At 30.7% G+C, this 16,579-nt stretch overlaps 1 protein-coding gene across 3 annotated transcripts in view; it reads left to right on the forward strand.

The window, feature by feature from the left end:
* The first annotated feature begins 2,608 nt into the window (after positions 1-2,608).
* Positions 2,609-16,579, forward strand: part of LOC111038363 (putative polypeptide N-acetylgalactosaminyltransferase 9) — a 67,786-nt gene continuing 53,815 nt past the window's right edge. For all 3 annotated transcript variants that reach the window (XM_022321427.1, XM_022321430.1, XM_022321428.1), the window contains exon 1: positions 2,609-3,391. In XM_022321427.1, coding sequence (XP_022177119.1) covers positions 2,862-3,391 — 530 coding nt within the window. In that variant the 5' untranslated portion in view covers positions 2,609-2,861. The remainder of the gene's footprint in view (positions 3,392-16,579) is intronic.

The raw sequence follows: 16,579 nt of genomic DNA on the forward strand, positions 1-16,579 counted from the left end.
ATCAGTAATGCAACATATAATTTTGTATACTTTTCTAATCATTTTTCCACTACATCTATAATATATGTAATCTGAAAAATGACACAAACTTAACGTCAAATGTTTTTTGTCAAATGAATCGTCTCCCATACATAATATATTATGACGTGCTATAAATAAGTATTAATGCATGTACGACGTACGTATGTATATAAAAATATACATTAGATATGCGTAAATTATGAGGGATAAAAATTGAAAAATTGGCCATATTATTAAAAATATAATTCTATGCAGTATGCTCATAAAATTCTATTATTCTTATGTTTTTCATTACATACCAGTTGTAAGACCGTTATTCTGAGAAAATGTTATTCATTACGCATAACATTTAATATAAATTAAAAACATCAAAACCGTAGTAGAAAAAGTTAATTTTTATAAAATAAAGGCATTATATTTCTTAGTAAAAGATTGTTTGGTTTTAACTTTTAATAAGATTTATTTTAAATAACACTTATTTTATTACACTCAAAGTTAAAAAACCAACTTATATTATATTTTATTATGTATAAATGTACACTTACATTTATTACTTTTTGAATTATTATTTTGAATTTATATTTTCGTTGCTATTACTACCTACCTATAATGACTAATAATAATTAATAACCGACATGTTTAACTTTGTCCAATATAATATTATATATTGTTTTTGTTTGATTCGATAAAAGTTTGTCTGGAATCAAATAAGTGTCTAAAGCTTTTAAGCCGTGTGACTTTTGTTGTATTTGTTTTTTTTCTCGGACCTTTCGAAATGAAATAGTATTGTAATCCAATGTATATCTGCTATGTATAGGTAACATCGGGATTACGCAGCTTAGCGGTGCATATTGTTTTGCGCCAAAATTATTGCGGGTTTCCCGCAGGTAAACGTGCTAATAGTTTCGTTTATCGATTCCGACCAGGTTGCCGCGTGTTACGTTTTTCGGCACCGGGCTGAAGATTTGCAGCGAACAAATCCGCTTTCTATAATATTATATTATTATTGGTGTCGCCTCGCAGTTCGAATCACCTTTTTTCCGCAAAAAAAACACATAATAATAATAACCATAACGACAAAATAACACCGGTCTGACACAGTTCTCGCTAATGCCTCTTACACACGTGAGACTATTGTGGCTTCGTATAAATCACTTACGAACGGTGACACGTGTTCATGCGTTTTTATATATCATTTCAACAATATTCGCTCAATTGGCGCATACAGTAAATCACACATAATATTATAAATGTTTCACTCCAGCCATACGATACTATTATTGCTGTAATAATATATCGTACATGTATCGAGACATGGCGAGGCTATAGTAGTACAGAGCAACGATTTGATATAATGTCCAAACTCTATATTATATTCAAATGCGATTTCAAATAGGCATTCGCACTCTGTATAATGCCTGTGTTACATATTACGTACGTCCAACGTTCTTAGCAGTTCGCCGGTTGAATACGTAAACGATCGCAAAATCATTACGAATTGATGAACAGAGAAAAACGCCCTGCAGCAGACGTGGGAAAATCGTGTTACGTTTGGCGAGTATGTATATATAAACCGTGACGATGAAAGCAATAGGACATCGCGTCCGACCGAAATATCTCCACGTCATCGAAATCCCGGAAAACGTTGCGAAATACTGCATGGGGAAAGGGAAAAAACCTTTAGGGACGAAGTTCCATCACGTCTTGAACCTCATTAGTAGCGAGTCCCTCGGCCAAAAATGTACACGCCGTTGAATTAACTCCTAATGAAATCTCAGCGATCCTTCCTCCCTGCAAATACGTCTACCAGTCTTTGAACGCGCGGTACGTCTGAACACATACGAATGGTTCAAAATTAGTTTTGATTATAGAAAAAAAAAGTTTAAAACTCGGTCTTTCCCGTCGATTCGATTGTAAACGAAAACTCCGAATTCATTCTAGGTTTGGGGGCCGGTTATAGAAATATTAAAGAAAATGCCTGTATTCCGTTTGATATAACATTCAAGTTATTATATACTTATATTAGGTAACATCGAAGTTCTAAGAAATATATTTTTTTTATTTATTCTTTTAATTTTTTTTTTATTTAACTCTCGGCAGCTAAGGCTATTAAGATTTACAAAACATATTTACAATTTATAATGTACGATAAAAGATTACAAATCTTGTACAATAATTAGTTTTACAATTTATTCTTTCATGTTGACGAGATGATGAAGTTGACTATTGATTTAGTTGAGTCCGGGAAATTTCTAAGTGATGTGGAAATGTACTCTGTTAAGTTAGCCTTTTCTCTGAACTCGTTGAATGTGAAGGATTCCGTTTGAATGATAACCAAGATAACGTTTTTCCTTATTGTATATTTTATGATAATTTTTTTTTATTATTCGAAGTATATTGTTATGTGGTAAAATCAGTCCAATAATAAAACTCTATTGCGTCTTGCTGCAGATTGATATAAATTAATAATTATTATTTACTTTTGTATAATATGATATTTAGGAGTGTTTCATCATGATTTATGAGTCGTGATAATATTACGATGAGTGCAAGTGTATTCATGACGTTTTGTTTTTGTTTTTTGCAGGCCAGTCATGAGGGAACAACTACGGCTGGAGTCGCTTACGACCTCCCCGCGCACGTCTCGGCCACCGCCGCCGCTGCCGTCGTCGTCGCTGTCCGACCACCACTGATAGCTGGTATCGCGCTTGCCGTCACACATTAACGCGCCTGACACCCGCACCACCGCCTGCGCCCGTCGTGTGACCTCCGCCGCAACAGCATCAAGTCACCGCAACGACCACTAACACGACAAAAATCACCACAACCACCGCCCAACGATGAAAATCGCTTCATACCTGTACCGCCGCAAGTCAGCACTGCTCAAGGGCCTGGTGCTAGGATGCACTGTCTGGCTGACGGTTACCGTGCTGCTTTTCATGGAAGACAGGCGCATCACGCCAGCGTCCAACGACCCGTCTGCCGCCGGCTACCAACAGCAGCAACCTATCGCGGCGGCGCAGCGGCGTCTGTCCGACGACGTGGACGCTGACAACGCGTTGCTGGACGACGAGTTCCCGCTGGAGGGCGGCGTGGAACAGCAACCGGCTGCTCCAGTGATCGTCCAGCAACAGGCTGGGCCTCTGAACGGTGAAGGGGTTCTGCCTCAGCCCAATAGGGGGGGAGCCAATGACGAGGACCGCGGCCGGAAATTGTATGGTGAGATGGGCAAACCGGTAGTGTTGCCCGCCAACCTGACGGCCGACGTCAAGAAGCTCGTCGACGAGGGCTGGAAGAACAACGCGTTCAACCAGTACGCCAGTGATCTCATATCGCTGCACAGATCGTTGCCCGATCCTAGGGACGAATGGTGAGTGGCCTTGTTGTACTTAGACTATATTATTAAAATAAACACCACTGCGATGAATTCTTAATGCATTTATCTTGCTGCAGATTATGATTTTCGAAATGTTCAACAATATTATACGCTTAAAAACACGTTTTCGAATGCTGTAGTTTTACGACAGTTTAGGGACTGTATGTCATGCTTAATATTTTGTTTCAATCGTGTACCTACCTTTTTTATATGCGAAATTTAAATAAGACAGAGCTTATTCCTCGTGCCTAATCCTATTTTATGTACTGGACGGTTCTTAAATGCCGTAAAAACTTATAGATCTTAGTAGCGCAAGAAAAAAGAATTTGTTTAAAGTCTACATTTTATAATTTGTAGTCCATATTTTTTACCTACTATTTTTAAGTTATTATTATTTTATGTTTATGTACATCTGCCTGCTGGTTATTACTAAGGTACTTAAAATCCTGTTTGTATACAGTGTATTATGTTATGCATACTCATCAAGTTAAATATTTCATTTATTTTTCTTGTATCGCGTATCGTCATTATTATATTAGTAGGTAATCAATGATAAGATACAATTTGATTTCTTAAATTTATATGAGTACTAAATATTGTGTAATTTGTGATTTCGATTTGGTATTTGGAAAAATATAACGAATTTTTGTGTCAGCAGATGTTTTAAATCATGACTTTATCATATTTTTATAAAGTACCTATGTAAACCCTGTTAACTTAAAATAAATATAAAAAGAAAATTATCTTATACGATGTCATTTGTCATTAAAATAACCGACTTATATCACTTTGAATTTGTAACAAAGACCAAAAATCATTGCTGGTTACAGAAAACCAAAATGAAATAAATTGAATAAAAGCCTCAACCCAAAATGTATGCATACACAATGTCTCTATTTATTACCAAAATCCTGTGGAACACCCTTAAAAATTATTTCGGATACGAGCGAACCGCATATTATTATTATTGTTATTATTTAAGTCAAATCGAGTAAAGTCAAGTTTCCGTCGAGTATAATATGTTGAGTTGGTAGGTATAACGCCATCAGATCTTTAAAACCATTTGTTTCTTTTTTTTTTTGACATTTTCGCAGACACCCATCACAAACTATATAATATGATTATACGTATAACGTCCGAACGTGAACTTGGAGACTTTAAATTATTTCCACCGTCGTAACCAATCCTTTTAACAGAGCCCCATGGATTTAAAAATAAACATATTTATTCACTTTGGATTATGTGCATTTAATTCCAAAGGATTAGAGAGTTTTAAGTAGGCATATGTATATACAATAATATAATTCCCTCCCATATTCAACAAAACTTTTATGATACTTTAATTGCGTTTATTCAACGATTATCGATAGGTAGATTCCCAGGCTTATTGAAATTAAAATTGTTCTTCAGTTAATGTATTTTCTTTTTTAACTAATATATTTAACATTTCATTTTACTCCCGGTTATTAAGAATACAAATGAAAAAAATCCAGACAATTACCATTATCTATCTTTGCAGACGTTAAAACGACTTATAATAGCAGCAGTTTCAGCCATCATTTGTCTAATTTATTTTTAATGTTTTTTTATTACAACACAAAATGCAAAACATTATTTTTTAATAAATATTTAATGAATAGGTACTGATACATTTGATCAAACAAATATTTTTGGGATTTTTAGAGGATTATTTTTCACTATTAATCACAATATACATACCGCAGTAGAACCCAGGTTATATAGGTTTGTGTAGTTACCATTTGTCATTGTCTATATTATATCTCCATTTTAAAAACGAATTTGTTTTCAGTAGGTAGTTTTTCTCTATCTATAACTGTACAAAGTCGACTACTTAAAATTATACAATATACAGGGTTATTCACCAAGCATGCTTACCCAAATATTATCCTTTAATAATGGATGCATTGAAATTAAAATTTTTGAAATTTTCAAGTATACACTCCATATTTCCAAATACTTAGATTTTTATACCATTTGAAGAGTTGTTGCGATAAAAACTGATTATTTAAAATGAGAAGAAACGTTTTTTACTGTACATTGTTAAGAAAAAAATATTTTTTTAAATGTTGTTCTACCTACTTAAAAATTCCCAAAATCGAAATTGAGCGTAAGAATGCTGGGTGAATCAATTTCTATATTAAATAAAAAAATTACTAATAAATAGTATAAATAATTAAAACGAAACGTACGTGTAACGTACCAACATAATTTTGTCAATTTCTGACTTTTAGATTTGTTTTCCAATGTAGTAGATTCTACACAATTTCCAATCGAATTATTTGTCATCATATTTATTATTAAAGTAGTATTATGTTTTTTTTTGAACAACGAGGTTAGAGCTATTTCTTATAAATGGTATTGGTTTATTTCAATTTTCTCGAGAACTATGGGAATATTGATAATGTAGTTCTGAAGTACCACGTGTGTCCAATTTCGTAGTGGTATAATAATATTATTATAGGAGTTACGTGAATCTTTTAAACCATTTTGTACTAATACCAAGTGTTTCCGAAAAAAAAACAGATGTGAGTATTAGTTTCCTTACTGAATTAGAAATATCGGCGGTTTGATTGATTAGTTTACACTTGTTGCAAATCAATTACCTAATTAGATTAAATAGTAGTTGGGTTGCATTTATTTTAAATTAAAAAGGAATTCGAATAACATATATAGAACAGAGCATTGCTATATAATATAACAGTGATGTATTAATGCTATATTGAATAAACCCGCAAACGAAGCTTCAATTAATACAACATTATAACATTTAATATTTTCACAATATCTTAAACTTGTCATCATTTAAACCTTATGGTAACGTTCTTCCTGGGTGGCATCTAAGCAAAATAGTAAATATAAAATATAATTAAATTCATCACCCTATTCCTTGTTTTATTTTACTTTCATTATGTTATCAATGATGTGAATACTGCGATAGGTACAATTTCTCGTCGACCCATATCTGGTGAATAATATTATTGTGATAGAATGACAAATTTCTCATGTGAGATCATATGTTTTACTAAACTTACATTCTACGAAATAAGTAGGTAGGTAGTAGGTACGCGTAAAATGACTAATGGAGGATAAATTATTATGACTGAGCGGCAAAACATCTATAGTAGGTTATACCTATATACTAAGATGAGCAGGAAAGGTATTAGTACATTATACTCATTGAATACGTAGATACGTAATATTATGAGCCATACGTCTCATAGCGCCACAGTTGAGTCATCTTCAAACTATACGAAATTAAACAGGTATATTATTTTTACTGACTTAACCAACCGCACCTGTAACTATATGATATTTATTTTTATGAAATTACTCATTCAATCATTAATGATCATCACCGTGTATAGTAATTTATACCCAATCATCTTTCAAAACTTTTGATTGAAGTTAGTTCCTACCGATATAAGTAGTTAACTGTAAGTTATTACTTATTATGAATATTGGTTTTTACAATTACTACACGAATTGAAACTATAATATGGGATGTATAAGGTTTCTACTAGACTTTTCGGAACTAGTTGAGAAGAGTATTGATTTCTCATTTTAGAAATATAATATATTTTATATTTGGTGTACAACATTTTATCTACTTCAGTTTTCGTCTCGGGAATTGTCAAAAACTTTGATTTCGCATCAGTTATACTAGGAACGTGGGCTTGTCATTTAAATTCGTTCGGGAACGACTTACCACGAATAGAGAATATTTTTTTTCTATGATATTATATTGGTAGGTATGTTAAACTGGTAGGTTTGAAACAAAGTTTTTTCATTTTGTGAACCTGAAATAAACTTAGTTTATCACATCACACTCATAGTATAATAAATACGTATAATTGCTATTACAAAAAAATATTATACCTATTTATTGGTTTCTTGAATTGGTCAAAAATCATTTTCGTTCCCGAATCTTAACAATTGTCTTTTGTTTTACTTATGTATTACTTTCATCTTTATATACTTTTTTAATTTCTTGCAACCCTAATTTATTTGTTAATCCAAAGTAAACTTTACTCGGTAGCATTTATATCATTTGTCGACAATCTATATCGTATCAAGAAAATTATATTTTATTTTTATGAAGTTTGTTTTCTATTATATATGATTACTTTTACCTCTTTCACTGTACATATTATATTTAATTTATGTCTGATAGTAAAGTGAGTCCTTTTTCTTAGAAAAAAGGATTAGTCTAAACAAGTTAATAATAATCTATATATATATATATACACACGTTGATTTAAAAAATAGTTTTCTCGAGTAATTTATCATACAGACTTTAATTTATTTTTTCTGTTAGATTGTCAAAGAAATCCTCTTGGATTTATATTATATTAAAAATATATTTTTCATTCGTTATATTAAGTCTGAAATGATGATATTTCTATTTGTATTTGAAATGTAATCAAATGAAAAGTAATTATTTTTCTTACTTTTCCTAAGAAGTCAAATCCATTTAAAATGTCCTAACCATAAATTGGCTCATAAAAATCACTTTTAGTAATATTTACAAAATTATGTTCTCGCAAAAGAATCGAATAAAAATAAATTATACCCGTACAAAGAAAAACATAATGCATAACATACTTACCTAGCCATTATCAAATACGATTACATAGTGTGTGTTTTATAAGTTGAGCGTTTGGTATACATTTTACTAATTAATTATTGATTCATTATTTTTTTAGTAGACTAACCTATTAAATGTATTGTAGTAATGCATGTTAATAAAGCATGTAATTATTGGTGAATACCTACTAGGAATATGTGATACATAATATTATTATATGTATTCTTTGCTATATATTATTTCCTATTTGTTTCGCGATGGGTGCCTACAAAGAAAATTTTCAACGATATCGTTTTATAAGTAAACTTTATTTACTAGCCATTATCATTAAATGTTCTTTCAAAAAAAGTAATGAGCGATTTAAAACTATTATCATACGAGTATAATATAGGTACTCGCATTGTACCGCATTATACGTTGTGCTTCAGTTATAAACTTTTAATATTGTCTTATGCGTTGGCAGGTATCTTTATTTTATAGAAGAGATAACATTTAAAAAAACTACGGTTGATTTAGCACATTGGTGTATACCTATAATATGAGGAGAGTCAGAAAAGCTCAACACTACTTTGGGAAAATATTTTCTTAGCTTATCTGATAGGTGCTGAAATTAATTAGTTACCCATTTAGATATTTGTGACAAAATAATATTACTTCAATTTTTTGTTAATAGTTGCATAGTTAATTGTGGAGTTTTTAATAACTATGATGATTTTTTTTTGCTATATTTACTCGAATGTTCTATTTTTCAAAATGTTCTTTATTTTCAATGAAACTTGTGTTGTACGCAGTTACTAGTAACTAAACCAATTGAATTCTATATGTGAAAATTAAATTCGAGGCCCCTTTTAACCATTCAATATAACAAACTATTATATATTCATACCTAATTCAAAGTTTGTGTGAATTCGTACAATAATAATATACAATAATAATGTGCTTAAGCATATGGGGAAACTATAATATATATTGAATTAATATTATTTTAAGTACGATTGTTACAACCTAGAGGTTCTATTTATTCATTTCATATTTATATAGATAAATACAAAAAGTTAAAAAAAAACTGTACAACAATCTTGATAAATATAAATAAATTACAAAGAAAACTAACGATACCAATATAAAATATAGTTAAGTTCTCCAAAATGTCCATTTACTGTAAATTGACAATCAGTTTAACGTCATCAAAGAGATTGGTGGTTTTGAAGGAATACATATACAATTGTCCACATTTTACATAATATAATACATTTATCATTGCCTATTTGCCCATAAAATATAAAATACTTACATCACACTTTCCCCCCTGTTTTTCAATTTTTAAATTATCATTGCTGTATATTAACAGTTTACCTTAAAAGCGTATTTTCAACAAATGTATACTTTTCAATAATCATAATAGTTTATGGTTTATTACTATTTTGTGTTATGAAAAACCATGGTACATTAAAAAAAGCACTTAACAATATTCCAAATTTCAGCAGGGTGGTCGGAGATTTGGAAGTGTCTTCATGCCTCGTCGTGTATATTCTACATTTGGTTAAAATATATTTAACTGTGAGTTGGACCTCACAACATGTAAGAGCGAGGGGGTTCTTTTTTCTTCATTAAATGGTAGAAGGTAAGGCGAGTGTGCCCTATCCTGATGGTTGATATGGAGGTTTCGTGTTTTCTTGAGGTATTGACGGGGAAGAGAAACAGTTGAACGAATTCCTTAATTTCTTTTAGTTTGGTGGACACTTAATTCCATTCCGTTAGACACAAGGTTCCCCTTCGATGACTTTTTTTATATCATTAAAGGAGAAGATAGGTTAGGTGAGGGCATCTGGGGGTGAGCGATCGAGTTTGGCGGCTGTATCTGCACAGTTCATTACCTCTTATGTTGCAGTGGTCAAGGATCCAAGAGTATGTAATATTTTTGCCATATTGTTGTGCCACAATGTTTGTGTACTGAATTTTCCTGGCGATGTCAGAGGGAGATATACTCTGATTTTGAAGATTGGAAATGTATAGAGAGGGAGTCATAATAAAAAAAAAAAACGAATTTTAAAATATCATTAAAAAAAATAAAATATAGTATAACCATACTTTGTCAAGAGCTAAGGGACAATAAAGTCAAGCTAGGGCACGTGTGCCTGCCCTCATACTCAATTTATATGACACTGGTTGTATGAAATGTAATTTACTTCCTAAGTCACCTATACCTATACTGTGAACTCTTCGATACAGGTTGTCGTTGTTATGTAGATATTATTAATGTACTTTAAACTGTATATATTACAATAAAATAAAATATTAATATTTAAAATTAATCATAATATTATAATTATCATATATAGACTAATAATATAATTTATAATTTAAATAATATTATAGTTTGTAATCGAATAAAGCTCTTTCTTTAATTTTACTACATTTTATAAGCTATTACGCATTGAATTATGCTGAAATATATACTTATTATTGCATATTGGTGCTAAAACCTAACTTACCGTGTTATTATAGAAAGGATTTTTTTAAAGTAACTGGCCTGCAGTTTGGTTTTAATTATACCATTATAACGATCTTTTAAAATAAAATAAAATTTTATTTTCGTAAATTTAAGTCGTTCTGGCTTGGTATAACCCGCGTCTCAGTTGAGCTTATACCGTACACGCCAACTATATAATAATAAGATATTGTATATAATATTGTATAGGCAATGCACACAGATCGCTATTACGGCGCCGTATGTATATAATACTATAATATCGTATAAAGACGATTTCGTATATTGTATTGCCGGCAGTCTACTCGGCGCGTTTTCTGAATATATTACATTTAAGAAGCTGCGCGGGATTTTACTAGAATTGAGGTGTGGCGTTATAGTATACAGAGGATTATACTCTGGGCAACAATATAATAATACAGTCCCATTGTTGTGTGCTGCAGAAGTATATCTTACTCTTACACACGAGCATAATATACATGCAGCAATAATGTACACGATCCGAGTTACCTAGTTGAACGTACCTACTAACAGTTAAGGCATTATTATAGATAAATGCGGAGTGCGCGTCTGCGGCGCATGTATGCTTGTGCGTGCGTGTAAACAAATTAAACTAACGCGTGTTCGCCTAGTTGGATGTGCCACGTCGGATTACACGCGTATATGAAGTTATAAGTGTCCCATATTTAGTTTTAATCAAATTCCATCACAATGCAAAGTGCTGTCGCCATGATGCACTGCACTCTACAGGATGTCCCACCGACTTTTCGTCGCCCTCCCCTCCACAACACCAGAAAATATTTTTTTTCTCAACTCTTACTGCTTCTTAAAATTTCCTTTCTATGAATACGGTAAATACGTTAATTATTTTTTTAACTTTTGGTTATGCGGTTGTTGTATGCGGCAGATCAACTAGAAGCAAATATACTCGAACTTTTATAGGTCCATGGTTGTCACCATTTATAATTTTACGTGTACGTTTTCTCAACATTTTCAATTTTCAGCACTCGATACGTGAAATATCCACCTATATTATTATGTGATCTTTGTCTTTACATATATGATATATACCGCGCAGAACATAGTCAATAGTAAACGTATGTTCAACATAATCGATACAGTTAGGTTATTCTGTTGTAGTCTTCAATACTATAGTATAAATTAACTTATTGTGAACTTAAATATATAATATCAATATTCATACATATATATATATTCATATATTTCCTATCTTGTTTAAACCAAGTTTGTCTTGTAATTAGTATATTTATTCAAGTTAAAGATAACAAAAAAAAAAAAAATTCTTTAAATTTATAACTAACGTTGCAATGATAAATATTGAGCAAATAAAATAAACAAAGAAAGCACGTCGTCACAGATTATTTTATTTTATTTCAGTGATAAAATAACGACAAAACTGTAAGTATACAATATTTACTAAGGTTAACCTATAACTTAACCTAACCAATATTTACTAAACGTATGCTGTTATTGTGTGTATTTCCTATACTTGATTTAATTTATCAATATTTAATTGAAATTAATGATATAATTTAAACATTTTATGATTATTAAAGCATAAATAACAATTTCCAAAAATTGAAAAATCAGATTAAAAAAAAATGAAAGCAGTAAAAATGTAATTATTGAGGTCAGATGAAAAGACTGTATGAACAATTATAGTTTATTAATTGGGTGGTTAAAAAAATCTTGTGGCTGTGTTTGACGAATTTTTTAAACCTCACGCGTTCATTCAAGTAAGAATTTTACTACGTACTTAACTTGGTGAGTTGTTTTTGCGTAGGTATATTTCCAACGGTTATCAAGCTCGCAATATCGATAGAATTTGGTTTTTAACAAAAAATTAGAGCTTGCAATTTTATGTAAAATATACACATATATTTTTTTTAATCCCTACAATCTCCACCCCCCCCCACCCTTTATAAATTTTATCAAACTCCTATAAGATGTTTACTTAAAATGCTTATAACTTTATATTGATATTAATACTCACAAATGTATTTAAACAATTAATTTTTGTTCATTATTTGTTTGGTTGCCAAGACAATTATAAAACAACTTTATTTTAAAAACGGGTTTATTCATTATAATATAGATATAATATAATATGTCTTATATTAGGTGTATACCTATATTTTAATTTGTAGGTCACAAGTTATTTACTGAAGTATTGTTAAAAAGCTTTTTATGGTATTTATCGAACAATAATATAATTTTATAATATTTTGTGATTCCTTGAAGTATATAATAACTAGATGCTTAAAGAACATATTTTTAAATGCTTCTACTGTTATTATTACTAATTGTTCAAACTTATCATCGCCAGACTGTGCACCACTCAATAATTCAGTGCGCTTAATTCTCATTTTAAATTGGCGACGCATAAAAAAACCATCTTATAATATGAAAAAATATGCATAATGATTAAAACAATTATTATTTGTTGTTCTATTACATCGATATTCGATTGCTGACTTTCGGTATTATGTTTTTATGATTTATATATATAATTTATATTATGTAAATTATAGATGTTAAAAATAATAACGACTTGCGTTTCTTAAATTGTTTTTTGTAGTTATGTGCAATATTCCATATTATGACAATATCAATAGCTCTCAGAGCCTTACGATAGCGCCGTTGATTGTTTTCGTCTAAGTCGTTAGTCTGATTTAAAATGGTTATCAATTATAATTAGGTAGTATAATTTATAATTATCCAATACTTCTTATACAAAATAATCTAATTACAGGGTCACTTCTTTACAGTTTGAAAAATACATGAACAATTCTTACAAACGAAAATCATAGACAAAAAAAAAACACGATATCAACATTTTTAAATATAATTATTAATATACTAATATGTTACATATTACTATCATGTTCCATGCGATAAAATGTATGAGGCGGGAGCATACTAATTCTTTCCATTATCCAGTGCCCCTCCACCCACCAACCACAGCTGTGCAATACGTTTTATGCGACAATTTATAAGCGATAGCCGATAGTATAGAACTATATAATAATATTATATTATGCGATTGTATGTATCTGGTTTATAGGATTGCCCTGAACTAACACTCGCACAATTTCCTACGTTTGTATTCGAGCTTACCGTAGTACTTTTCACTCACACACGTACACACACACACACACGTACACACACACACGCGCGTACATATATACATACATAAGTGCATACATACATACATACATACACACATACACACATACACATGAGACACATAAATATTAACGGAATAAAGTATAGGTATTACCTATTCACCGTTGACGGCGGTCGGGTTGGTAACGCACGTCTACTTGAAATGAATCATTAATGCAATGTTATTGAAATAGAATTAATATATAATGGTTTTTAGCTCAGATAAAAACCTACAGTAATTAACCCATTATATTGTTTGATGTTAAAATATTGTCCACGATTATATATATAATATATACCCTATAGATCGTAATATCATGGTGCCTACATTATAATGTTGGTATAGTGTGTATGTACCTATTGTACCTGCATACATTGTTTTAATTAGATATACGAATGAAATACATTTTTACTATTATTCTTATGCAATTAAATATTTTCAAATGATTGATAGCAATGTAACATCTGTATACATTACTAACTATACCAGTCATACCTTTATAATAATATGTACATACGTATCAACTGGGAAGAAATAAAATTATTCATGAATATTTCAATTCCCGTTTAAATAAAAAAAAATTTCCATAAACCGACTAAATGTGTAAATATTATCATAATTACCTTGTAGTATTTTCAACTTTATGATAGTTATGTTTATTTACTTATATATATATATTTATTTATTTATTTATGTAGATACTTATTATATTTTTATACAGTTATGATTTTGTCTTAAATATTTTTTATTCTTATTATATAATGAAACTCGCAATGGGGCAAGTGGCAGTTCTTATAACTTCATAATTTAGCAAGGAAAAAGGAAAAATACATTTTAAGATGATAATCATGGCCGTTCGCTTAAGTTTCAGGCACTTAAATATAGGTAAAACATATGGGTATAAATTATAAAAACTTATTTTAATTTATTCCTCTACTTACAAATGAAAATAATGTAACATATTAAGTATTAGGTTCATAATCTAATTTGCACAGAACTATAGAAGGACGTACGGAGATTTAATAATGATTAAGTCTTAAAATTATTACTGATTAAAAATTTTATTACCTTCCACAAAATCGTATGTCTACCTAATCTCAATAAGTAGTTTGAATATAATAATTTCAGCTCCTGTGTTAATTTTGAACATACATTTAATATTTTAAGTACATAAAAACATGGACTTTACATTTTATTTTTATATACATTATAGTTTGCTAATATTATATTAAAAACGTCTAAAATAACCCATGATTATTCTGACCTTCGTATAATTTCACGTTGCATGCTAAGCGTTATTGACTTTGGGTGTTCAATAATAGATATGGATTATCAACGAAACAAAAAAACTTTGTTAACAATATACATCATACATTATGTTATGTTTATGCGTATATTTATTATTAATATTTAATCACCCAAATATTTATTTACATCCTGTTTGAGCATTATAATAATTGTACTACGATAAATACGGCGAAAAAAAGATTTCCGCACATGTTTGAACATCTTTTAGCTTCATTGTTTTTCGATTCGTATAATATTTTAATATAATATTTTCAATCGGACCTTTTTTGATCTCGTCGACGGAAACGACGCCCTGTGGCAATATGCATCGAATCCAATATTTTTGGGATATTTCCAAAGTTTATTTATTTTTATAGATTAGACGGTTAAGTAATCGATGATCCCGACATATACACATAAGCATATAAATCACCTGTTAAAACCGCATTGGAAACACACCGGAATTAACAACGACCTCCGAAGTGTGTATTCTGCGTGTATATATATATATATTAGTACAAAACTGCAGCCCGTATATTATATTTCCGTTTCATGCCCCTCCCGCAGGATGATGACATGCACGATGCACTTTCTCCACTGTAAGCCGTCACGCGTGCATCCTTCGAACTTCCTCTGAACAACGGGTCATCTGACGTTCCACACAGACTTGTTCTCTCAACGATTATAAACACGAACTATACGTGGGTAGGTTTAAGTAGTCACACACACTCAGCACATAGGTACTGGCATCTGACCAGCGGGTCTACCTGCAGTGTGCCAGTGTTCATATCACATGCAAGTACAGATATAGTTGTTATCTCTCTTCGCTGTGGTGTCATCATCGCGTACGACCTCCTCTATCTCTTCAAATATACTGATGTCATCCACGGTGAAAGAGCTCTCGGAACAAATCGCAGTTCGTGCGAAACGTATGTAGTCTGTATATATATATGTGTTATGTATGTATTTGACCGATTTAGGTATATATTCGAAAGAGACGTGGCTATTATTATAGCCTCAAGGTGAAATTAACGGTTTGCCGAAAATAAAATCTCTGTAACGTCCGTAATTTGTTTAAGTTAGTACTTATAGTAATATTATTGTTTTTGTTATTATATTATATTTTGTTTTTTACGCCCAACGAAGAAACGATGGTAGATTATTATTACTATTATTTTTTTTATTAATATTCCAAAAGTTGTCGGTGAATAATTTTCCAAAATGATTTTGTGACTTAATATATAATATATATACATATATATATATATTATTCGTTGATTCGAATAATCGGGAGTTTATGTAGGTCTAGGGCAAAAAAGAGTTTTTCCATCCCAAATTATAGCTGGACCGTAAAAAGTTTTTTTTTCATTTTAGAAATGTTTGAAATATTTTATTTTTTTGCATCGTTAAAATTCTTTTCGGTATTTTTTTAAACCCCATGCGCCCACTCGAACGCCTCTAAAATATATATATATATATAGCAATAAAAACGAGCTAATAATAAAACACAAAAACCGAGAGCACGGCATCGCAGAACGTTGGTTTTTGATATCAGGTTACGGAGATATAATATATATTTTATAAAGTATTATACATTATTGTGGTTACAGC

Source organism: Myzus persicae, unplaced genomic scaffold, assembly GCF_001856785.1.
Source record: "Myzus persicae strain clone G006 unplaced genomic scaffold, MPER_G0061.0, whole genome shotgun sequence".
Taxonomy (NCBI): Eukaryota; Metazoa; Arthropoda; class Insecta; order Hemiptera; family Aphididae; genus Myzus; species Myzus persicae.